The sequence below is a fragment of the Pseudomyrmex gracilis genome, unplaced genomic scaffold (assembly GCF_002006095.1).
Source record: "Pseudomyrmex gracilis isolate BER0280 unplaced genomic scaffold, ASM200609v1 scaffold_190, whole genome shotgun sequence".
In the NCBI taxonomy this organism is placed as follows: domain Eukaryota; kingdom Metazoa; phylum Arthropoda; class Insecta; order Hymenoptera; family Formicidae; genus Pseudomyrmex; species Pseudomyrmex gracilis.
In genome coordinates, this window is record NW_018020774.1 from 174,901 (window position 1) to 199,498 (window position 24,598).

General features: G+C 33.2%; 4 protein-coding genes across 11 annotated transcripts in view; 1 reads left to right on the forward strand and 3 right to left on the reverse strand.

Moving 5' to 3' along the window:
* LOC109858161 (flotillin-2) overlaps window positions 1–24,524 on the forward strand; it is a 62,484-nt gene extending 37,960 nt beyond the window's left edge. The window contains exons 2-8 of the mRNA XM_020435172.1: window positions 21,296–21,592; window positions 21,664–21,896; window positions 22,552–22,671; window positions 22,783–22,997; window positions 23,301–23,484; window positions 23,560–23,706; window positions 23,879–24,524. Of these exons, the coding sequence (XP_020290761.1) occupies window positions 21,296–21,592; window positions 21,664–21,896; window positions 22,552–22,671; window positions 22,783–22,997; window positions 23,301–23,484; window positions 23,560–23,706; window positions 23,879–23,908 (1,226 nt within the window). The 3' untranslated portion in view covers window positions 23,909–24,524. The remainder of the gene's footprint in view (window positions 1–21,295; window positions 21,593–21,663; window positions 21,897–22,551; window positions 22,672–22,782; window positions 22,998–23,300; window positions 23,485–23,559; window positions 23,707–23,878) is intronic.
* On the reverse strand, window positions 131–8,527 carry LOC109858152 (glucose dehydrogenase [FAD, quinone]-like). 3 transcript variants are annotated; one of them, XM_020435146.1, is made up of 6 exons: window positions 8,404–8,527; window positions 5,839–5,933; window positions 5,319–5,512; window positions 4,951–5,165; window positions 3,601–4,783; window positions 131–1,689 (listed from the first exon to the last, which is right to left on the reverse strand). In XM_020435146.1, the coding sequence occupies exons 2-6, from the start codon at window positions 5,905–5,907 to the stop codon at window positions 1,416–1,418; spliced, it is 1,935 nt and encodes a 644-aa protein (XP_020290735.1). In that variant the 5' UTR covers window positions 5,908–5,933; window positions 8,404–8,527; the 3' UTR covers window positions 131–1,415. The 3 variants fall into 3 exon arrangements, with proteins under 3 accessions (XP_020290735.1, XP_020290734.1, XP_020290733.1); XM_020435145.1 differs by lacking the exon at window positions 8,404–8,527 and adding an exon at window positions 8,100–8,254; XM_020435144.1 differs by lacking the exon at window positions 8,404–8,527 and adding an exon at window positions 7,260–7,502.
* On the reverse strand, window positions 8,894–14,979 carry LOC109858155 (glucose dehydrogenase [FAD, quinone]-like). 3 transcript variants are annotated; one of them, XM_020435150.1, is made up of 7 exons: window positions 14,153–14,163; window positions 14,071–14,085; window positions 11,369–11,805; window positions 10,811–11,246; window positions 10,274–10,670; window positions 9,925–10,201; window positions 8,894–9,791 (listed from the first exon to the last, which is right to left on the reverse strand). In XM_020435150.1, exons 3-7 carry the CDS (start codon window positions 11,768–11,770, stop codon window positions 9,420–9,422), a joined length of 1,884 nt encoding a protein of 627 aa, XP_020290739.1. In that variant the 5' UTR covers window positions 11,771–11,805; window positions 14,071–14,085; window positions 14,153–14,163; the 3' UTR covers window positions 8,894–9,419. The 3 variants fall into 3 exon arrangements, with proteins under 3 accessions (XP_020290739.1, XP_020290740.1, XP_020290738.1); XM_020435151.1 differs by lacking the exon at window positions 14,071–14,085 and having other exon boundaries at window positions 14,153–14,979; XM_020435149.1 differs by having other exon boundaries at window positions 14,071–14,979.
* Window positions 15,357–20,456, reverse strand: LOC109858156 (glucose dehydrogenase [FAD, quinone]). 4 transcript variants are annotated; one of them, XM_020435155.1, is made up of 6 exons: window positions 20,169–20,456; window positions 18,213–18,386; window positions 17,715–17,954; window positions 17,465–17,635; window positions 16,589–17,278; window positions 15,357–16,378 (listed from the first exon to the last, which is right to left on the reverse strand). In XM_020435155.1, exons 3-6 carry the CDS (start codon window positions 17,908–17,910, stop codon window positions 15,555–15,557), a joined length of 1,881 nt encoding a protein of 626 aa, XP_020290744.1. In that variant the 5' UTR covers window positions 17,911–17,954; window positions 18,213–18,386; window positions 20,169–20,456; the 3' UTR covers window positions 15,357–15,554. The 4 variants fall into 4 exon arrangements, with proteins under 4 accessions (XP_020290744.1, XP_020290743.1, XP_020290745.1 ...); XM_020435154.1 differs by having other exon boundaries at window positions 18,213–18,407; XM_020435156.1 differs by lacking the exon at window positions 18,213–18,386 and having other exon boundaries at window positions 20,320–20,456.
* Window positions 24,525–24,598: the final 74 nt, after the last annotated feature.

A 24,598-nucleotide genomic window follows, 5' to 3' on the forward strand; every position in this document is an offset into this window, starting at 1 on the left:
TTGACATTTAAAATTTTTTTTCTTTTGTAGCACATACATATGTATGTTTTGTTTCTTTATAATAAAATTAATAAATGTGTTCAGTTTATAAAGAAAAATTAGGAAATATTAAATTTTAAAAAGTTGTTTTATTTTAAACGAAAAGATTATATTCAAAAGAAATACATTGACTTTAGTAAACAACTCGGTAGAAAAACTATACATAAGTCTGTAGAAATGGTTATTAATGGTTAATTTATATATCAAGTATGCATCTTGTATATTAAGATACTCTATAAAGTCTGAAATGGATTTTCTTATGAATGCTTGAGAAATGCAATTTGCTACTTGAGCACGAAATTGTGTTTGTGGTTTCTTATCAACGTGCAAACTTTGAAGCAATTAGTGAACGTCTGAGTCTCTTGTAAGACATCATGTAGAAATCACGCGATAGGTTTTGCATCTTTTCATGTGCGTGCGCGTGTGCATACGTGGATACATGCGCGCGCGCGTGTGTGTGTGTGTGTAAGAACTAAGATGAAAAGCCTGCAGTTCATTTCCGCGATATTTTTCTACTTTAAATCGTTTTTCGTAATTTTACATTTGTCATAATTAACATTTATTTAACTTATGTTCAAACTGATGAACTCATTCATAAAAATTGTCCAATATAATTTGCAAATTTTTCAATATTATTGATGCCGCAATGTTTAATATATGCGATTTCTTACTTCATATAAAAACTTGCGACTTTTGTTTTGCCACGCATATTTTCAAGCATTTTCACTTGCTGCGAGAAACTATAATAATAAAAATAAGAGAAGCGACTGCAAGCTATCATTGTCAGTTCTTATATACACAATGGTGTGTATATAAGATTACGCGCGCGCGCGCACACACATACACATACACACAAAGAGGTAAAACCGCATAATCTTCATGTAGTGGATAAAACTAATACTGGTAGTAAATCATCTTCGAAATTCTATAACTTTTAAATGGAAATAAAAATATAAACATTGTACCATGTTTTTAGAAAGCTCTTGACAACTATTAAGATATGAGGAGGCAATTTTCTGATGATCTTGACCTTGACATATGTTGTCAAAAACACTTTTCTGAGTAAGTTCCAAGAGATTTTAGTCATTGCTCATTGTTGATTAAAAAGTTATTTCTTCATTGTCAAAAAACTAGATACGTAAGTTTAGGTTGAACTTCGTTTTGCGTGGAAAGTAAACTCAGAAAGAATTTTATTGCAACAAGCGACAGCTAAAACCAAAGCTTTCACATGGATTGTATAAATGGAATTTTGAATAATTTGCATCAAACGAATTTATCGAGAATATATATATTCTGTTAATTACTTTAAAAGATTTATATATTTAAATTGAAGAAATATACATTACAATTAAGTCGATATAGCAAAATTTGTACGTTCAGAATTTCCTCGGCCAGGCGTTGTTAATCATGTCGGCTGCCTTTTCAGCCATCATCATGATAGCAGCGATAGGATTTGCGTTTGGCACGATGGGAAAGACAGAAGCGTCAACAACGCGAATGTTTGGTATATCATGTATTCGAAGTTCATTATCCACTACCGCGCTTGAATCGGAATTTGGTCCCATCTTACATGTTCCCGATTGATGATTTTCCGGTCCAGTCTGTGCTCGTATTTGGCACATCCAAAAAGCATCCGTGCCGAAGTGATAGCTAATGAAAACAAAATAAAAAATACACATGTACTAAAAATCTAGACACAGAATTAACATTTGTAAAAGACATTGAAAAATATTTTTTCTTTTTGTTTATATTTCTTGGCATAAAATTTTTTATCTAATCTAAAGAAAAAAAGAAAGGTCAGCGCGGTTAATGATACGCAAAGACTTCTTCATTCAAATTCAAATAAGGCGCATACATTACGATTCTAGATTTGAGTCCTCAATACGTTTTGCTTCAGTATTCAAATGTATAAGTACAAGCTGTAGAATTGTCACATAATTTTTGACGATAATTTTTTAACATGTATAAGTCTTATTTCATTGAAAAAATTGAAAATTATCTATCATCAAATTGTAGACACGACATATTATTATATCATATTTTATGATTTTTTTGTTTTATGATTATTGAGAGAGACTAGTATATTAAATACTGTTTTATTTATCATATTATTGCATTGAAAAGTTTTCTAAAATTTACTTCATTAGTTTATTTATGCGTTTGTGAATCTTCTGTGACTAACGCTGATTGAATAAATGAATGACAAAAAACGTTGAATTAATCGACAGACATTTTTTGTGAGACAGATGACGTCAAACGCAATTGTTTGTCTTGGTTGAAAAGATTCGCATTGGCGACGTAATATAGTGAATCCATTAATGAAACAACAGTTTTAACCCCTTGGCCTACACGATATCTGCCAATTGCGCGAGCTATAGTAAACAAGAGAATCGGTCGCGCGCCGTGCCATTCATCTGTTCAGCCGCGTACCTGAACTGGCGCAAAATGTGTACCTTCTAATTCTTTACCACGAGTTAGACTCGTGGTTTTCGCTTATGGCACAAATTTTTCACCACGAGTCAGACTCGTGGTTATAGGCCAAGGGGTTAATTGACTTGCTAATTTAACATTTCGCTCGGAAATGTGTTTTCATTTGTAACTTCTTTGTATTATATTTGAAGCGTGTTAATATTAATTCGCTGCTGTCTTTCACTGCTTTAGGAACATATGTGCGTTCAACTGATATCGTTTAAATGATATAGACGATATATATGCATTCGATATTTAATATCGATACTTATATATTTTTATGTTAATGCAATGTAATTGAGTGTTTCGACAACTGCTAGATTTTGTGCGTCAGCGAAAAGTTTTGCCGTATACCACGCGCGCTCTACCTTAGATTTTGCAACAGCAAAAGGGTTAATTGCTTTATAATTATTTAGATATTTTATGTCATTTATTAATTATCAAAACCGGAACTTTGTTTTAATACTTTGCACAACAACCTGTGCTTAGCTCGTAATTTGTCTATTTTCATTGTGTGTGTGTGTGATTTGAATCTTTCCTATTTAGAAAAACCTTCTTATTTTAATTATAATTAAAAAACTATCTGAACTGAAATTGATGTTTATTAGATGTCACATAGAATTATGAACGTACAGAGAGACATTTAAACGCGACAACAACTGACCTCTCTACACGCACTGATTGCATATAAATTTAAGAAACGATCATTCGAAATAGCAAGATTCAAATTCTTAACACTAAGATATAAAACGCTTTATTTCGACTTATTAAACTTAAATCTATCAGGTTAAAACGCGCGTCAATTGACTTTTGCTGATCCCTAGATAAATAAAACCTTTAGCTATTAGTGTTTATTTTTATATATCATTACCGAGCAAATTGATAAGATCATAAAATCTATTCTTGCTGAAATGTATATCAAACGTATGACGTATATTACGGTATAGATTGAATTATCTATGTAGGCATTTATATCAATACAGAATAAGAATAAGAATAAAGAAAGTTTTTGACAGATTTTGCGCATGCGAATGTCAGTGATGGCATGTACAAAAAAATCTAGTTTATCTTTTTCCGCACAAGACTACTTACTCGCTGCACAATGGACTTCTTGTTTGTTCCAAGCGAAGGTCCCATTTTTTCATGACAGCCGTATCAACGAGTTTATTGATCTTTTTGATAGCTTCGAGCAAAACGAATAGATCTTTTTCTTTTGTAAAGTAATCCGGATAAATGAGCGGCGAATCTAAAGGATTGTTTGAGCGAAGTTTCATATTGCCTCGACTCTCTACATAAACCACTGTAGGTCTCGCTACAATTTCCCTCCTGTCTGGACAGTCGGTAATTCCACCTTTGTGACACTCATTCGGTAGGCCAGTCCTCGGACATGTGGAACTGAAACCGTCGAAGAAGACCTGAATATCCGGCACGCCGTTGATTGAGTAGCTACTTTCGAGAAATGCAGTGACTTGCGTGATTCCGGTGCTAGCCAACGAGCCGGTCTTATTTTCTAAATATTCATTCAACGCCTCCATGGTAATAGTCTCATGCGGAACATCCTTGATACTCATGGGAACGGCCACAGATACATGATTGTGCAAATTTTTGCCAACAGGCAGATTCTTGTGTACTTTAATGTTTAATTTGGTGAGATCTTTTTCGGGTCCTATGCCGGAATTCATGAGAATGTGTGGCGAGCCGATAGCGCCAGCCGTCAGAATTACTTCCTTGCCGCATTTCACTATTCTCTTGTGACCGTTCTTATCCACAAGCTCAACTCCATACGCCTTCTTTTCCCACGGACTGATCAGGATCTTGGTGACTTGCGCGTTCGTTAGCACTCGTAGGTTTTGGCGGTCGTAAACAGGCCTTAAGTATGCTTTCGAAGTTGTGAGACGCATTCCGTTCTCGATTGTCATTGGCGCGATCATAAATCCAGTTTGTTGATACTCCTTCAGCCGGGAGGTTCTGTAACCTAGTTCGTCAGCGGCTTTCAACAGAACGTCTGCAAACTCCGGCTTGTGCGGGTAATACTGAATATTTATTGGACCACCTTTCTTCAAAGTTCTTTGCATATTCGATAAAATCATCGGATCGACCGGATTTTCTGCCCGTTCGAAATAATGACTAATTTCGTTATAAGACCAGCCAGGATTTCCAGCTCGAGCCCAGCGATTGTAAATTTCGGGATGACCTCGGGCATACATCATGCCGTGCAAACCGCCGGTCCCGGAGACCATCTTGCCTCTTGGCCAAGTGCAAACGCCGTTTGTTTCTGAAAAAAAGAGAACATATATCTTGTAATTTTATTGTATCAATATGTGAAACTTTTTGTTAATAAACGATTGTATTCTTGAACTACAACTCTTCATGTTTGGTTAGATTAAGCATGATTTTACGGAACAACTTGTTAGATCGACGACGTAGGATAATTTCTGGTACCTAAACAAGCGGTAGGATGTGGCGATGTTGGTTCTGTCTTAAAGTTCCAGTCAAGCGACGTATTGACGGCGTGAAATGCCAGCCCTGGTATAGCTGTCATAGTAGGTTCTTCTGGACCGGCTTCGATAAGTAAAACCTTCCACCATGGGTTATCGCTCAATCTTCTCGCGAGTATTGGTCCTGCCACACCTGCGCCGACGATTACAAAGTCGAACCTAAAAAGTGATGACAATGTCGCTAATTTGTTTATAGCGACAAGGAAATATAAAAAGCGCACGCAACTGACGATAGATAACATATCTACTAAAAAGAAATACATAAGTTAGAAATTATATCGATTCTTAAGACAGCTATTGTAAATTTTCTACCATTCGTTTACGTTTGGGACTTGGTCGCTGCCTATTCGTCGGCAAGGGTCAGCAATGTCGCATCTGGAAGACATCACAGTTTGCATCAGGGTCATAAAGGCATTTGTCTCTCCACAGACACCGTGCATATATTGTGTGTCAGCAAACTGACAAGAACAACATCCAATGGCGGAGCTGCTCGCTACTTGACCCGACTGCAATAACGATCACTTTACACAGACATAAAACAAAAATTCTTTTTCCGCACAAACATTCTGCAAACTGCTCTTAGAACCTTATACATTTCGTTAAAAATTCTTTTGTCCTCAAATATTATATAACGGCAAAGTAATAAATAATCAATAGAAAACTGAAGAGCATTTTAAGTATAATTTTAAAATAATTGCGTTCGCATATTTGTGCTAAGAAAAAAAAGAAGAATTTAATAGACAAATAAAAGAATTGTTACATACATTATAGTAGTTACAAATTTCAATAATATTGAAGGCAATGTGTGTATTAGCGTATTTAGCTTACTTACCTGATGTTTGTCGAACGGAACAGCAATAATATATTGCACCAACATTAACAAAAGAACGTGCTGCTGCATGTTTACAATTTTGAATCTAATATTATCTGTAAATAAAAAAAAAGATACAAATTAAGTACAAAGAAAAGATGAATTTTACAGTAGGGGATTCACAAATAATAATAAGTAATAAACTGTCTTATATGTTTAGTGTAAAAGTTATGTAAGTCATGTTAATCGAATGTTCGATTATATTTTTTACATAGATATTTTGAATGCAAGTAGATGTTAAATTCAATTATTTCATCATAAATAATTATCATATAATCATTTATTAAGTACAGACTGCGTCGCGCGTTCATTAATGAAAGTGGTATGTAATTGTTCGAAAATTATTGCGACAGAGTTTCGACACATGTCGGTTATATGAACACTAGAATAAAAAGGAGTAAAACGTCACAATGATATACAGTTTGTAAGAATAATAGCAAACACAACAAATAATGTACGTGCGCGCGCACGCGTGCGTTGACATTGTGCTAGTAATTAAGTACCCGTTTTGCAATAAACTTCTCTCGTACTTGTAAAATGGTAACTCTATACTGTTATTTTATATTTTATCTTGCCGTACGATATACACACACTAAATGTCAGACGATTTATATAGTAACTTTACATAAAGTTATCATTGATTCCTTTCGTTTTTTCCATCTACTTTTTGACTGTATAACGATCAACACGGTACATTAAGTATGACATGAAAAATGACTGACTTTTAAACATTACTGATATACTAGTGAAAATTTTGGATGATTTCAAAGAATGCACTGTGTTCAGTTCCAAGCGTTCTACGTGCAATGTATTATTATATCTGTGATAAATGTTTACTACGACAATCGAAGAGCATGCAGTATCTGATACAGCATTGCGAATGTATCACACACGCGAAAGGCCCGGCAGAAATTTCTCCAGTCAGAGCAAGTGAAATTTTGTTGAACCATACATTGGCAGCTGTAAGTAGGCATCAAGATACGGAAAAATTTATATCATTAGCTCCGAATAGTATAAATTAATTTGCATTTTACAAAAGACAGATAGTTTTTGCGTTTTGTGAATTAGAATTCAAATTTTAATGTATGCAAGAATAAAAACATTGTGACATGTTTTTTATTTTCTATTATCTTTTTCACATTGCAAATATCGTGTCTTTCAAAATATAGCATTAATATATATATGTATTCTTATTTAATGAAATAAGCTTAGATTTTAGAAAAATATTTTAATATAGGTATAAAGAGAAGATATATTTTAATATAGGAAAACAGGCATTTCATGCACTTAAAACGGTTATATTTTGTGATATATTGTTTAACAAACAAGTCTGATATATTGTTATAATAAAGATGAACGCAAGCAATTGAGATTTGTCTTACCGCCAAGACCGCAGATTCTTTTCAAGGATCGACTCGAAGCATGTCGACTTGTCTTGTCTCAAAGCGCTCATTTTCTCGATGTATACTGTTCGGGATAAGGGACAACATAACTACACACCCATGGTAACATTCTATATATACTAATCGAGAAACTCTCATCGCGTGTGGTCTGAAGCATTCGTCGATGAAGACACGTGGTGTGACGTCATCACTTTGTTCCGAGCAGAAAGCACGTTGAGGAAGCTGTTTGTGATTACGTACTAAACTTTTGAAGACTTTATAGGAAATAAAAGAAAGAAAGAACTACTTACTTTTACATTGACAAATTATTGAAAAAAAAATATATATATATATATATATTGTAGTGAGAAACAAAAATAGACAATATAAAACTTGTATAACTAGTATAAATAGTATACTTGGGTAATGATATAAATTACATAAAAACTAACAACACACACACACAAAGTTCAGTCCAGTATCAAACTCCGTATCAAGATTTAATGAAAGATTTATTCACTCAATGTGAGTCAATGTGCTTGTACGAAGTATATATTATTTATTTATTTAAATGTGTGTAAATTAATACATATAATAATTTTAATTGAATTTAAGAATTTATCTAGGATGTTTGCATCACATAGATGAAATACTCAATTTACTCAACTTTCACATTATTATGCGTGGTAATTTACACATTTAAATAAACAAAAGAAAACATAATATTTGTCACACAAACATCTTGCACATTGGCTTTGCATAAATTATAAGTTTGGAAACGTTGCGCACCATTATTACAGCACACGTTTTATTCCGCACATTTATAAAAATGCGTCTTACCGAGCACAATATTTCCGACCGCGAAACTCCACTGGCTTCAGGTTCTACCAAGTTGTTTCTCGGCAGACGTGTATTGTACCTTTATACTGGTTTATATATTTAAAAAAACCATTAATCTTTTCGCGATTTACATTTCGGAATATGTGAAAAATTGCATCGCACACAGTGCACACATGTGAACGAAGACAACTTAACTCAGCAATGAATATCACGCACTTGCGCACACAGATTAAGCGTCATTATATTATATTATAATCATTATATTATATTATATTATAATCTCGGAGTAAACATCTATACATACACGTGATCGATTCACGCTACGGTGAATTCACCAATTATTGGCACAGTCAATGATTATAGAGAAAACACAGTGCTCATTTTTATGCTGTTTAAGAGATTTAGGAAACTGAGATCAAATTCAGGTTTGTTTCTTTTATTGTCACGCACGAAACGATAAGGCTTTATCATGTTTCCAACGCAAAATATGACTACATCGTTATCTAACAATGTAAACCATGTTATATTTTTTGCACACGTAGCCTTCAATTAAACCTGTCCAATTAAAAATCTTTTTTATATACTATGAACATTTATTGCATATTTTATAAACAGACTTACATATAATATAAATTATACATAACATATGCATGTGCACAAATAAACGTTGTTTATATGTCAAATTGTCTATACGAAAAAATGATAACTTTAAAAACGTATTAACGTATATAATTGTTTACATTGATGATGTTTTTAAATATTTTATCTTATATGTGTGTATATATGCGATAAATGTTGGTTGTTGCATCTAATATGAGTGCATTTTCTTACAAAATTACTAAACAAAGAATACGAAAGATATTAAGAATATGTCAATTGTAAAATGTTAAAGAGCTTTCGCTTAAATTTTTCACTGAATGATCAATTTGAATTACATTACATATTTCTCGCTTTTATGACATACTGTTCTGTGTACGAAGACACTTTTTCCTATCTTTTTCTAATCTGTATAATAGGTCTTATGTTTATAATTACATATTATAATGTTTCACAAAGGCAAATTTATGATCCAAATCAATTCTGAAATCTTTCTATATGAGAAAACTTTATTCAGTAAATATTAAAGTTGCATATATGGCACAGACGAAGTATTACTACGAAGTATATCATGAGACTCAACAATTACATCTCTGTTTGTAGTTTTTTATTATCTTATTTTACCAATGCAAATTGGAACATAAATAAAATCGAATAAAAGAAACACAAAAAGAGTGCACATATTTTCCTTTTTGTTTCATTTTACAAAGACACTCTTTAATATCAATCAAATTGTGACCAATCTTCTTTAATCATATCAGCGCCTTTCTCTCCAATCATAATCGTCGGTGCATTCGTGTTACCGGAGATTATATGCGGCATGATCGATGCATCGATCACTCGTAATTTTGCAATTCCGTGGAGCTTTAATCTAGCGTCGACAACAGCATATGGATCGCTAGCCGGTCCCATTTTGCAAGTTCCGATAGGATGAAAGATAGTAGACGTGAAATGTCGTGCGTAGCAAGCCCAGTACTCGTCTGACAAACCATCAAACTGCGAACACGATGACATTTTATTCGGATTCAGCCGTGCATTCAGTCTCTGCATTACTCTGGAGTGACTCAGCTTTTCCACGAATTTTATGCTCTCAATCTAAAACATAATTTCGTGTTCAAAATATTTCTTAAAAAAAAAAAAAAAAAAAAAAAAAAAAAAAAAAAAAAAAAAAAAAAAAAAAAAAAAAAAAAAAAGGTTCTGATAAAAACATAATTTATGCAACGTATACCAAAACTTGAAGATCGTGAGGATCATTGAAATAATTCGGAACGATGGCAGGAGCTTCATCCGGATTCGCGGATTTGAGTTTGAGGAAACCTCTACTGCGCGGTCTCAGAAGCAGCGGAAAAACTCCGAATGATTGAACGTTTTCTGTAATATTCCAATACAGGCTATTTATTATTTCTTGTTCAAGTTGATAAATATGTGCCATAAAAAATCCATAATTTGATATAGGCGAAAATATCACTTGTATGTCTGGGTAATCAATCGTCTTATTCGCATATCTACAAGATAAAACTAAATAAATATCGAATATAATAATTAGGCTTGTAAATAATCAAATAAGTTTCGCTTACTTTGTGTTAATAAACGCATTTCCCCCACTTACGATGTTCGCGAAAATCGGACCAGAATTATCTTGTAGCATTTCAGTAGCCGTATTCAATGAAATAATGTTAGAAATTCTTGCAGAGATATTATCTCGATTTTTAATATTATGAGGGGGATCAATAATCAACGATATTCCAGCCATTCCCACGTGATCTTGAAGATTCTTTCCTACACCTGGAGCGTGATGAACCACAGGTATCTTCATCTTCTCAAGATGATCTCTTGGTCCTATCCCCGATAGCAACAACAGATGCGGCGATTTTATCGCACCGGCAGACAAAATTATTTCGCGTTTTGCTCTTACTGTGAATTGTTTTTTATCTTTACGAAATAACACTTCATGTGCCACTTTTGACGTGCCATCTATCAACATAATTTGATTATTTATCTTTACTTGATATATTGCGATATCTAGTATTTGATAAAGTAATTATAGTAGTGTTGTTATAGTAATTTGAGAAAGAGAGATAAAGAGAGAGAGCGCAGTAATATTTTTCGCAAACCTGTTTTTATTAATATTTTTTCTACGATCGATTCCAAGCTAACGTGTAAATTCTTTCTGTTCGCAATAGATCGAATAAATGCTTTAGCAGTGCTACATCGCAGTCCATCTCTTAAAGTCCCATAAGTATACGAAAAACCAGTCTGACTTTCGCCATTTGCATCAGTCAATTTGTATCCTAGTTCGTTAGCTGACTGCATGACGTAATCGACAATAGGTGGGATATATTTAAACTGTTCTACCGTTAAGTAGCCGTTCGTCTGATGATACGGCGAATTGAAAAGTTCTTTGGCTTTAACATCTTCAGATTTTTTGAAATACAGTAGGACGTTTTTGTAATCCCATCCTTCGTTACCGAGATCGGCCCAAGAATCGTAATCTTTTTTATTACCACGAATATAAATCATTCCATTTAGCACGCTGCTACCACCTAGAACCTTTGACAAGTATTAGGAAGACATATATATCGTCGTCGCAATTAGAAATTTATGATTTTTCATATTTCAATAAAAGAGAAAACATCTGATTCTTTATCTTTATAAATACGTTAAAAACCTACCTTTCCTCGTGGCCATGCACATTGATGATTCTTCATTCCTAGACAGTAATTAGACGATGGTTCTGTTTTGAATCCCCAATCTAAAGATGCATTTTGAAAAATCGCAGTAGCTAAAGGCAAGTCAGTTATTACGTCTTCGTCATTGCCGGCTTCAAGCAGGAGCACAGTGTGATTTTTATTCACTGACAATCTATTGGCTACCACGGCACCAGCCGACCCGCCACCGATTATCACGTAATCATATTCGGGCAATAGTTCTTGAGTCGATAATGATTTTACACGATCTTCCTTGTTCACAATGTCCAGACGTATATTACGAATGAGAACATCCAATGATAAGAAGAAACTATTCAGAAGTACGGGCACGATTAACATGTATATTGATGTGATCGGACGGATCATAGTGTTTGGTTTACGATTTCCTTATGATAAGTGTACTGTTGAAAGAAATGAAATACTTCTATTAGTTTTACAAGTATCAAAACATATATATTAGTAATAAGGTTACTACAGTATAAAAAGTTACAAGATGCTTGCAAGTATGAGTATATAAAAGTAGAAAATCACTTGTTTAGGCTCTTTGATATGGGTCATATTGGATGGGTAAGTCTCAGATGGACACAAAATAAAACGAATACGGCAGGATGTGTGAATCGATCCCAATTGGACACATTACTATTAAAACAAGACTACTTTTTTTATGTACCTTTTGTTCGTGTTGTAAACGCATAGGCAGGGGAAGCGCTCTCCCGCAAGGTGGGCTTCGCCTTCCTGCACCTTCCCTCGTTTTGCGTGGACAATTGAAACCTATGTGGAATCTTACTTCAGTTTTAGCCACGTTGCTTGTCAATGTACGCTCGGAGTGAGTACATAAATATTATAATAGCGTACAGTAACAAGCAACGTGGCTAAAACTGATACAAGGTTCGACATAGGTTTCACTTTTCCACGCAAAGCGAAGGGAGTGCAAGGAAGCAAAGCCTCCTTTGCGGAAGCGCAGCCTCCTCTTGCCTACACGTTTACAACACAAAAAAAAACATAAAAAAAAATAGTCTTGTTTGAATACTAATGTATCCAATTGAGACTGTTTCAATCCGTTTCAACTTGTGTCCGATTGTAACTGTGTTTGATTATCTCATTGTCAGTTATGTATCCGTTTCTTGTCGTGTCCGATTCACACATCCTGCCGTGTCTGTTTTATTTTGTCCATCTAGGACTCACTCATATTGGATTGATAACGTTAGAAGAGAGGATGTGTTCTATTGGTTTTACGTTTCTTATTCAGAGTTACTTTGAAAAATAAAACTGTGCTTTAAGAGATAAAAACATACTCGGCTGTTTTGTCTACACAATTCCTCTAATCGAGTGTCGCAGTGACACATTTTTAAATTTATTTATTTTATTGCGTTATTCAAATTACGATAGTTCAACAATCATGATAAAACTATATATAATGTTGTCTTAACATTATAATTATGTATTTAACTATTATAATTACGTAACTATCATGTACGATTATAAATGTGAGTATTACCGAGATAATTATTTATACGTAAAAAGAAAGCAGCACGTGCATATCAAAATTGTTTTACCTTATCGTCATGTATAAAGTAAAAAGGTGGTCACTGAATCTTAATTCACATAGATAATTAAAAAACATTTAGTGACACTTATCTTTTTCACTATTTTATATATTTATATATATTACATCTTTAAAAAAATAAAATCTCATATATATTTACTTTTAACTCAAAAATCTTTCCAATATATATACATATATATATATGTGTATATATATATATATATATATATATAACAATAATTTGACAGCTATTGAGAGCCTTACGCTGGATGTTTGTTGTAAAATAAATAAATAAATATATATATATATATATATATATAATTTCTTTGTGTAAATATTACACGTGAATTTTGAATTGAAACTTAAATTCTTAACTACATATAGGTAGGGTGCTATATTTGCATCTCGTATATGACAAATACCCATATAACCCTTTATTTTAATTTTAAAATATTCTAAAAAAAAAAAAACATCCCGGCCAATAATCGAACCTGGAATTTCTCTATTTCCGTGCGATCGCCTTCCCAAAAAGAATTGTTTTTCGTAATATTTTAAAATTAGATAGGGAAGTATGGGGAGCAAACTATTCGCAATTATCCTAATAGTAACTATCCTAATTTCCTATTGAGCAGGAAATTTGATAAATGAAAACATCATGTTCATGCAAATATCCATAGCTTTCAAGTGTGACCACTCAGTGTAATAAGCATAACATAGCAGTCGATATGGTTTCGACAGTATACAATTTTAAAAAATATGTTAAATTTGTTAAGTAATAATTAAATATAACGCTCGTATTGTAAATACAAATTAATATAATAAAAAAGTCAAATTTGCGAGCCAAAACCAAGATATTTTTAATAATAAAAAAATACAACAATTTTTAGAATGAACATAGAACCGTGAAATATATTTTGACTCTGACTTGAGTCTTCTTCAGTCGCAAAAAATAATAAATAAATAAAAGAGAATAAAAGTCATATAGATGTCGGAAAATAAGAAGTGCTCGCAATGTAAAATAAGTTAAATAAGTTAAAAAAGGGCGGTCGTTGGTCATCCATACAAAGCAGTGTGTTAAAAAACGTAGTTAATCTGTGATAAATAAAAAAGGTGTAATTACCTTGTGGATGATAGCCTATAATAAAAAATAGAAGGAGTACTCATTAGTTGCACCACAAGAATAAATATCACAATTAGCTTACTTGGAAGTGCGCAGTCAAATGTTGGAGACGAAGATAAGAGGCAAGAGATTTATGCAGTTATCCCCACTAAGAGGTTGTTTTTCGAGGTAACCTTGACGTTAAAAACTATTCAGTAAATTGAAATACGAAGTGTCAAATAATTCCAAATCGTTAACAGAATTTAAACCCTGTGACTACTGTTTTATGTGGATCATCTCGAAAATCAATCTTTGTAATAATTAGGTTCACGATCTAATTTTTTTTTTTTTTTATACGTACACAGACTATTTAAACTTTTTATAGAATGCTTTTGTTCTTGAAGTTATGTAAAAGATGTCAAACACTATACGTGTATTTTGATGTTATATGTACGTTGTAAAATCGATAATTTAACTTTACTGTTCATTATTCTTCTAAGCAGCAACAGTTACTACTTTTAGATAATGATAAAAATAAACTTATTTTTTTTAGAAAAAGAAGGAATAATTAAGAATTCTATACCATTAATTAAGCAAAGTTAACAGGCGCATAATTTACGAACACAGACAAGACGCATAATTTACAACAGACAGAAAAGTAATAAATAAGAATAAATGTTTTTATAAGTGAATGTGATTATATAACTTAACTTTCAACTACTTATACGTAAATACGTGTAGAAGTGAGATATTTAATTTGTTATCCTGTCGGCCAAAAATTTAAAGTAAGATAAAATTTGAATTTTGACAATAAAAGTTGATTGTAACAACCAGACGTAATACATATGTTTACTCTGAAACATTATTTTTAATGCATAATGTGATTACTTTGTCCGATGTTTATATTGTTTGTTAAATAAATACACACACACACACACACACACGCGCGCGCGCATATATATATACATATAAACATACAGATTTTTATCATATTTTATCATAAAATCGTAGCTTATAACTGCAGATTTTTTATATTATATATTTTTTATATTATATATCTGTCTATTTTATATTATATATCGGATATCTTGGATGTTATATATATTATATAACATTCAAGATAAAAAAAAGTATATCGAAAATTACGTGATAAGCAAAACGCAGGATAGTACGAGATTAACGAGTACCTATTTATTGCCTTTGGAACGTTTCGGTTTTATTATTTAAAGTCAAGTTTAGCTATAATAATAATAAACATTTTAAATATAATAAATAATACTCAATTAATAGAATCTATAAGGCTTTGATGTAATAAATAAATACATATACTTATTGTTAAATAATACTCATTAAGATCGTAACATTCTGCCTATCGTACGTCTTGATATATACACTCTTCTTAATTTGGATTTTACTAATGTACACCGGTATTTCAACCGATTATCCAATTATTGTAATATATATTTTTAGAGACAAAAAGTTTTTAATTGTAATTCACGAATTGTTTACATTAAATTGTCAGACGAATTCATTGTTAACCAATATTTTTTTATCTCATCGCTGCCTTTTTCAGCAATCATAATCGCTGGCGCGTTGGTGTTACCGCTTACGAGATTAGGCATTATTGACGAATCAATGACGCGAAGACCAGCAATGCCGTATACTCTAAGCGTCGAGTCAACGACAGCATCGGGATCCCAAAATGGACCCATCTTACAGGTTCCAACGGGATGATACACAGTGGCGCTATATGTTCTAATCATGCACTCCCAATATTTATCTGTAAACAAATGTATCTTTTTGCATTGTGGAAATTGATACGGATTCAATTCGCTGCCGAATCGCTTAAAGGCGTTGGTTCTAGAAAGAGCCACGCCGATTTTTACTCCTTCGATTAACGTGGCCATATCTTGCGGTTCTTTGAAATAGTTTGGGTAAATGAGAGGATGATCTAACGGATTTTTACTACGAAGTTTAATGAAGCCTCGGCTTTTCGGTCGCAGTAGCATGGGAAGCACGCTCCACGTGTCGTTGTTACTAATCGGCCCGTAGACGACATCGTAGAACTGTTTTGTTAGACCGTGTATTTTTCTCAACTGCCTCCCGCCATCGGAATTGGTCGAACCGGAAATGAAGTGCAGCTCGATGTCGGGAAAGTCCATCGAGGCGTTTGCATATTTCGTGTTGACGAAAGCAACACCTTCAACGCCACCGAGTACAGTCAAAGGTCCGTCGCTGAACACTGAATATTGTATCAGAGCTTTAACATTGTCTTGAAGCCGTTTCTCTACCATAGAAATCTCTCGATTAACCATGAAAGTGAGACCACCTGTAAGAGAATCTTAAATTGTAAAAGTGACTTAAATTTTGATTATTTATAAAGTGAATGACGTTATTGCTATGAAATTGAGAAAGAAAAGAAGAAAAGAGAAGATGTCGGAGAATCGCAAGCGAGCTGGTGAACGAACCGAATGAGAAATAAATCTGTGTTCATATAGTAACTAATTCCTGCGTCTCTTTTCTATCCTGACTTACACACCTAAAGCAATATGATCCTGTAGGTTGTGGCCGACTTTCAAATCCTGAATTACGGGTATTCCCATTTCTCGCAAATGTTCTTTTGGCCCGATACCGGACAGCATGAGAAGCTGAGGCGAATTTACCGCGCCTGCAGACAGGATCACCTCTCTCTTTGCTCGAATTCGAAACACTTTGCCGTCTCTGATGAATTCCGCGCCGTAAGCGCGCTTAGATTGGGAATGCACCAGTATTTTGGTGACGTGCGCGTGCATTGCCACGTGAAGATTCTTCCTGAGTCTGACCGGTCTGAGGAAGGCCTTTGCACTGGAACAACGACTGCCACGCCGAATAGTACCTTGAGCGATCATAAATCCTGTTTGCATCGCACCGTTAATGTCTCGATTTTCGTAGCCCATTTCTTGACCGGCTTGGACGAAAGCCGTTGCTAGAGGAGTATGCCACGGCGCTTCTTGCACAGTAAGAAGTCCTCCGCTTGCATGATAAGGAGTGCGAAGCAGATATGGATTTTTGTTGTCCTCCGATTTTTTGAAGTAAGGAAGGACGTCACGCCAGCCCCAGCCCATATTTCCGAGATCTTCCCAAATGTTGTAGTCACGCTTATTACCCCGTAGATATAGCATGTAATTGAGAACAGAGCTTCCGCCAATGGCCTTGCCTCTCGGCCACCTACAACGCCCGTCCTCCATTCCTATGGAGAATTTAATAATGTAAGAAAAAAAAGGATGCTTTTTGATGTTAAAGAAAAGGCAACAAAAGCAAACATAACACTTGTGATTTAGCGGAACTAATAAAGATTCTTGATTATATTAATATTTCAAAAATAGTTAACTTTTCAAAGGTGTATATGACGCAAAAGCAGTGGAAATTACAATACCTAGACAGGCGTCACCCTGCGGCTCTGTGCGATATTTCCAGTCAAGTTGACTAAGTTGTAGAAATCCTGCCAGCAAAGGCACATCCGAAAGTTCTGTTTCATCACCTCCCGCTTCTAGTAATAATACGTTGAAGTTTTCGATTTCGGACAAACGACTTGCTACTACAGCTCCTGATCAAAGGAATAATTGTTTTCGAAACATTCAAAATATTATAAAAATAAAACTAAAGAAATTAAAAAAAGAAAATACCTGACGATCCGCCACCTATTACAATAAAATCGTACGACGGTAACAGTGCTTCCGATGGTACATTAATTGGCGGGGCTTCATTATCTAGAACCTCATAGTGGAAGTAAGCAAGCAACGCAGCAAGGGCTGGTACAAACCATGACAATCCTCCAAAGGAGGAAGTCAAACCTCCTGTTAATACGCTTCCGATGTCCATGGTTTTTTAATCTTTTTTTCTAAGTAATTTTTAATTGTTTAATCCTGAAAAAAATTGTAACAATAAATATAAAAATGATAAAAAATACGTTTTTTAAATACAATCTCAAATGCAAAAATAATAAGAAGATATAAAGATCTATAGAGAAAACAAATGATTGTTAACAATATAATTATTTTTAATATTAATGTATTATTCAATTTAATATACATATAATTAGATAGTATATATATCTATATATTAAGAACAAAATTTATATTACAACAATTTAAAATTTACATTAAAAATTTTATAACAATTACATGGTATTAATATACTCTCTAAAAACTCAATTTTCTCTTTACTGTTTTCACTTTTTTCATATATTTCTGTTCCGTATTCCATAACCGATCATTTAATCATTATCTTCCAATAATTACAGCTTCTTTAGTTTTCGTTCGGTCTATTACTTTCAGTATCAGAGTATCTGATAGTCACTTTAATCAAAGTAGGAATATCTTTAAAATAAAACAATGTGTAGACCTCGTGATAATGTCAATATATGTGAAATTTGAGGATCAATACAAGGTTGATTTGTGACTAGTTGTTTGTGTAAAAAGTGATTTATTTCATCTAATAAAGATGCCATTGATAAAGATCCAAAACTAGGATCGAAACGTTTGGCTTTTGAAATTAATCACTTTTTACACGAACAACCAGTATCAACCTCGTATTGGCCCTCAAATTTCACATATATAGAAGTATCTTGTTACTGTATATGAAACAACAAAAATATTACAATCAAAGTAAAACAAAGTAAACGTGATAAAATAAAAGGATAAGTAATGAGTGAGATAACATTTTGCGTATTTGCGTTTTATTAATCTTTTACTTTGTTTGCTGTGACTCTTCGAAGAATATTTCATATTTTATTCTTATCTCACTTTCTTTCAAATGTTCCTTTTGTTTTATCTTTCTCCGGAATTAATCTCTACGACGCTATATCGTTAAAATAAGCTTTAGAAGAAAAACAAAAGAAATAGAAAAGTTTTACAAGCGTTACTTTAGAAATTCAGTTTACTGGCTAACAGCCAATAAACTTAACACAGTCTAAGTTTCAAGTGACATGAATATCAATAGCTCGTACAAACTTTCAAATGTTAAGTAATTTTAAATATTAAGTAATTTTCGAGGTTTACAAAAAATCCCTTTTTGCGAATTTATTACAACTTCATAAATTTATATATTATATAACGACCATAATAATAATTATAAATATGAAAGAAAAAACAAACTTTTTACAAATAAATTAAATATATATTTTTTCAATATGTCAATAATAAAAGATCGTATCATTAATTCTTCTAGTATTTTTTCGTTAAAAAGTAATATGATAAAGTAATTATATGATTTTTGAAATAAATGTGTCACTTTTTTTTTTTAGAAAAAACTATTTTATAATCAAACTTAATCAAGTAAATTGGCCAATGTGAGCCTAAACACAGTTAACAGTGTGTAAATGTTTTGCAAATTAAATTTATTCAAAAACGTTTAACGTTTCGATCCCCGGATGAGATCATCTTCAGAAAAAGAATACATGAAAAATCAAAAATAAATCAAAAAAGACATTTGACTCGCAAGATGTAAGTTACAAACGTGTTGTTGAGAACGTGTACATGAGAAAACGGATAAACGTGTTGTATCTCTCACAGTTGTAACGAGACTCAAATGTCTACAATACGAGACTCAAATGTTTCGTTACAACTGTGAGAGATACAACACGTTTATCCGTTTTCTCATGTACACGTTCTCAACAACACGTTTGTAACTTACATCTTGCGAGTCAAATGTCTTTTTTGATTTATTTTTGATTTTTCATGTATTCTTTTTCTGAAGATGATCTCATCCGGGGATCGAAACGTTAAACGTTTTTGAATAAATTTAATTTGCAAAACATTTACACACTGTTAACTGTGTTTAGGCTCACATTGGCCAATTTACTTGATTAAGTTTGTTTATATTATTGGAGCCTTCACTTGATTTTCACTACTATTTTATAATAGTAAATTGTGAATCTTTTTCTTCAATTTTTCTTTAAATTCAACCATAGAAAGAATGTTAATCTATTGACACGTATTTTTATAATACACTATTATCTAATAATATCACGAAAAATTATATGTGTATATGATTATAATATTTGTATTATTACAAATTATTTGAATTATTGTTTATTTCATATAAACAACAGCTTTGACTGAATCAAAGATATCACTCACACGATGTTTTCACCACATGACATATCAAAGTAATTGTTTGAAATGTCTACAGACACACTGATGAACTACATATCCTTAGATAAACACAGAATATTTATCGAGATTGATAAATTAACTTTTATATTCAAAAACTACGGCGAGGAGATATTACTTGACAACACTATGATCACGACCTTGCAGCCTTGATTGCTCGCATGATATGTCTCGTTGAAGATGGGTTTCTAGGTGTTTTAACCCGGTAGACACCGTGTGTAACGGTGATCGGTTTGCCTCTCTCTTTCTCTTTTAATTTTCCTCTTTGTCCGATATTGCCGGGTTCCCCCTCTCACCATCCGCATCTGGTCCCGTTTTCTGATATTATTTCTCATCCACCTATTGCAAATCACATAATTGCTGCAAAATGTAGACAATTAACAATAAATTTTTGGTATTTTTCCTAGCTTAATAATAATATAAATGTTATTGGAGACTAACAATCTGCGATGGGTTAAATAAAATTAATTAAATAAATTTGGGTAGCGCGATATATATATATAATTAAAAATAATAATTTGCATGGTTGCTTGCTATAGTAATTGCAATATATATACAAGAAAATTTTAACAAGAGCATTTTATAATGGCTATGCGTTACGCGTGACGCGTCTCACGTTTCTTCGACGCATTCACAACATTCCGTGACGTCACACGCAGTTTACGATACAAACTTACTCATGCATTACCAAGGCTGACCTAGTTTAATGCTACTAGAAGAGTGCGTCTAACGATCGCCCACACCTACGTGTTAATCGATGATGTATCGTGCTCTTTCGCTTTTCTAAAAGGCTGTCTCACATGTAAAACTACGAATTGTCAAAGTTTTAGAAGATAAATTTTTGAAATCTTCTTATAATTTAAACGCAAATATCTCAAATGAAAAAATATATTTTACAAATGAGAAGAAACCTATTTTTATATAGAGATTTGTTATATTCATGTTCAACTTAATAGCTTTATTAACAGATAAGTAGTGTACTGACAAATCTCTGGAATTATTACTTATATGTAGAGTAAAAACAAACAAAAACTTCATTAAATGATCTACTTTTTATTTTTAACGAGCACGCACGACTTTACGTTTTTTTTTAGGTGGGTGCTGTGGTTCAATGAGAAAGAGAACAATCGTCGGTGGATATGCGTTTACCTGGTGGTTCGTCACTGATGTGCAACGGCTATCATTAGAAGTGATGACTCTAAACCCGGTATGTGAGAGCGTGGAGACGGCACAGGGTGTACCACTGACGGTCACCGGAGTAGCGCAATGCAAGATCATGAAGGCTGATGAGTTGTTGCACACAGCCAGCGAACAATTTCTTGGGAAAAGTGTTCACGAGATCAAATCCACAATTTTGTCTACTTTGGAAGGTCATCTTCGAGCTATATTAGGTATGTTTGATCCTAAGGATTTAAGTTTATAGTTGTGACTTCAAGTGAACTCATAAGAGAAATTATTTTAGGAACGCTCTCAGTGGAGGAAGTTTATAAAGATCGGGATCAATTTGCGGCTCTTGTGCGGGAGGTCGCTGCGCCAGATGTTGGACGTATGGGTATCGAGATTCTTTCTTTCACGATAAAGGACGTTTACGACGACGTTCAGTATTTAACATCGCTCGGAAAAGCACAAACGGCTGCTGTTAAAAGAGACGCCGATGTTGGCGTCGCGGAAGCAAATCGCGATGCAGGCATTAGGGTATATAGTATTAGCTTTGTTTATATACATATATACGTGTATATACAGTTTGTCAAAAAAGAACATGATCAGATTAAATTATAGACAAATTTATTATATAAAACTGAAAATACATATATCTATTCTACTCAATTGAAACTAAAATGAAACTTGTTACTAATTTGAAATTAGTGGAAAGTATGTTTTGAAGATATCAGGCAATTATTAACAACGGTAGCGACTGGACGCATTTTTAATATAAAAGTATTTTAGTTTTACACAACCAAGTAGAAAAGATGTGTATATTTCTTCAATTTTATATAATAAATTTTTCTATAAATTAAACTGGTCAAGTTCTTCTTTGACAGACTGTTAAAATTTCTCTATGAGTCATTTTTGACGTGATGTATAACGCGACACTCATGACAAAATATTTGTTTTTTGCCTTTGAAAAGTTCAACAACAAAAACTTTATCTGTAGTGCATTATAAATAAAGATGCCTTTTACCGGCATCCTTCTACAAGAAGTTTAGGTCTATCTTTATGGACTGAAAATTATGTCGGTCATGTTCTTGTTTCATAAACTGTACATATATATACATATTATGCAATATATATTATATATAAGATATGATTTGTAGTTTTATTATAATTGTTTTCTTTTTTTGTGATATAGGAAGCGGAATGCGAGAAATCGGCGATGGACATAAAGTATAACACTGATACGAAGATAGAAGACAACGCAAGACTCTACCAATTGCAGAAAGCTAATTTCGATCAGGAAGTAAACACAGCTGTAAGTATTTTTTTCGAAATAGTTACAGTTATATAATATGTATGTAAGATGTGATTATAAGATAATAGTGAATTTTTATTAAGCTCATCTTTTTCTTCTTTCCATTTTCAGAAAGCGGAAGCTCAGTTAGCTTATGAACTTCAAGCAGCGAAGATAAAACAGCGAATACGAAACGAAGAGATACAAATAGAAGTCGTAGAAAGACGCAAGCAAATCGAAGTTGAGGAACAAGAAGTACGCCGTAAAGAACATGAACTTCAAAGTACAGTACGATTACCAGCCGAAGCTGAATTCTATAAAATGGGAAGAATAGCTGAAGGAAAGAGGTATAATTTTCACAATATAATCTTTTAAGAAATAATTTATTTCATTATTATCACCATCTTCAACATCATAATTGTCGTTTAATATAATTTTAATAAGATAATATAACGAAAGGTGACTTCCGAATTGTTGCCGTTAATCCAATTTAAAAATGTTTAGGATCAGTTATATATGTATATGTGTTACTTAAGAGTTCTATATCTTGGATACTGTTATAATAATTTTAATAACTTTTTTTTTATACTTTCTTTTTTGTTATACTTCCCACTTTATTTTTCTTACATAAAAATGTATAAATATTTCAGAACTCAGACTGTAAGCGCAGCAAAAGCTGAAGCTGAAAAAATTCGATTGCTTGGAGAAGCGGAAGCCCACGCTTTAGAAGCCGTTGGTATATCGGAAGCTGAGCGCATGCGAATGAAAGCGGCAGTTTACAAGAAGTACGGCGAAGCAGCGATATTAAATATAACTCTAAATGCCTTGCCAAAGGTGAGTACTGTGTGTGTCATATTATGTTTATCATAAGTTATTTTATTTTTTTGACTATGATGTTTTCTTCTATAGATCGCGGCTGAGGTCGCAGCTCCGTTAGCAAGAACAGAAGAAATCGTGCTTCTCGGAGGAAGCGACGCAACCAGCGGAGAACTTACGCGTCTCGTAGGACAAGTACCTCCAGCTGTACAAGCATTGACTGGTGTAGATCTTTCCAAAGTAAGTCTGCTTCCAATTTTTTTCTCTTTTTTTCTAGTTGATATAAATTTAGTTAAGTATGTGAAACGCGTGCTATATGTATGGTAAACTCATACTTTCAAATGATGTTACAGCTGATATAAATATACACTCACACACATATATACATGTAAACATTGTTATATGCTTATAGGTATTAGGTAAAATACCGGGAGCAAAGTAATACTGACACTGGGATTCACAGAAACAGCGACTAAACGTAAATCTGGCAACGGTTTGAATAAGGTGTGAACCTGTACTGCCAAAGAGGTTTATCTGCTATTCTATTTTCTAATAATGTAAGATTCCGCTTTTTTCTCTTTCCCGAATCTTGCTCTACCTCAAGTCTAGATGACGCAGCGTTGCTCCAGCAGACACGCTTTCATTCTTTATTGTGCGGATAAATCCGTTCGAGATGCCCGCGTCGTACTCGCGCGTTCTTTAGTTTAAAAATGTACGTATAGAACGTACGCGATAATATTCCACGTCGTTGATGTAATATCGTTGCAAACGTGAACTTAGGGAATGGGCGACTAGCGTGATCTTGAATTACAAATTCATTAGAAGTGAAATCTACTAATTTAAAACACACGACAATCTTCTACATTTTCGCTACATTATATTATTCCAGTTACAGATATTGATCGGTTATTAACTTTACAAAAAAGTTCTGTCCATGATCGTGTACCTAACTAAGGACCGATTATGAATAAGTCGCAATAACACGATTGCTTGTTAGTGGTGGAATGCATAAAATGACGACATAATTGCTTATATAATAAATGTTTGTTCTTAGATACATAAACATACATACATATATATATATTATATATATATGTATATATATGTATATATATATATACATATTCTGTGT

Excerpts from the sequence above, each read along its gene's own strand:
- LOC109858152 (XM_020435146.1), bottom strand. The coding sequence starts at position 5,907 with ATGCAGCAGCACGTTCTTTTGTTAATGTTGGTGCAATATATTATTGCT. Across the intron at positions 5,166-5,318 it reads GTCCCAAACGTAAACGAATG|GTTCGACTTTGTAATCGTCG; the intron begins GTAGAAAATTTA and ends ATCACTTTTTAG. Across the intron at positions 4,784-4,950 it reads ACATCCTACCGCTTGTTTAG|AAACAAACGGCGTTTGCACT; the intron begins GTACCAGAAATT and ends TCTTTTTTTCAG.
- LOC109858156 (XM_020435156.1), bottom strand. The coding sequence starts at position 17,910 with ATGGACATCGGAAGCGTATTAACAGGAGGTTTGACTTCCTCCTTTGGA. Across the intron at positions 17,636-17,714 it reads AATAGGTGGCGGATCGTCAG|GAGCTGTAGTAGCAAGTCGT; the intron begins GTATTTTCTTTT and ends TCCTTTGATCAG. Across the intron at positions 17,279-17,464 it reads GCAGGGTGACGCCTGTCTAG|GAATGGAGGACGGGCGTTGT; the intron begins GTATTGTAATTT and ends AATTCTCCATAG.
- LOC109858155 (XM_020435151.1), bottom strand. The coding sequence starts at position 11,770 with ATGATCCGTCCGATCACATCAATATACATGTTAATCGTGCCCGTACTT. Across the intron at positions 10,202-10,273 it reads AATGCGTTTATTAACACAAA|ATATGCGAATAAGACGATTG; the intron begins GTAAGCGAAACT and ends TTTATCTTGTAG. Across the intron at positions 9,792-9,924 it reads CTCACGATCTTCAAGTTTTG|ATTGAGAGCATAAAATTCGT; the intron begins GTATACGTTGCA and ends ATTATGTTTTAG.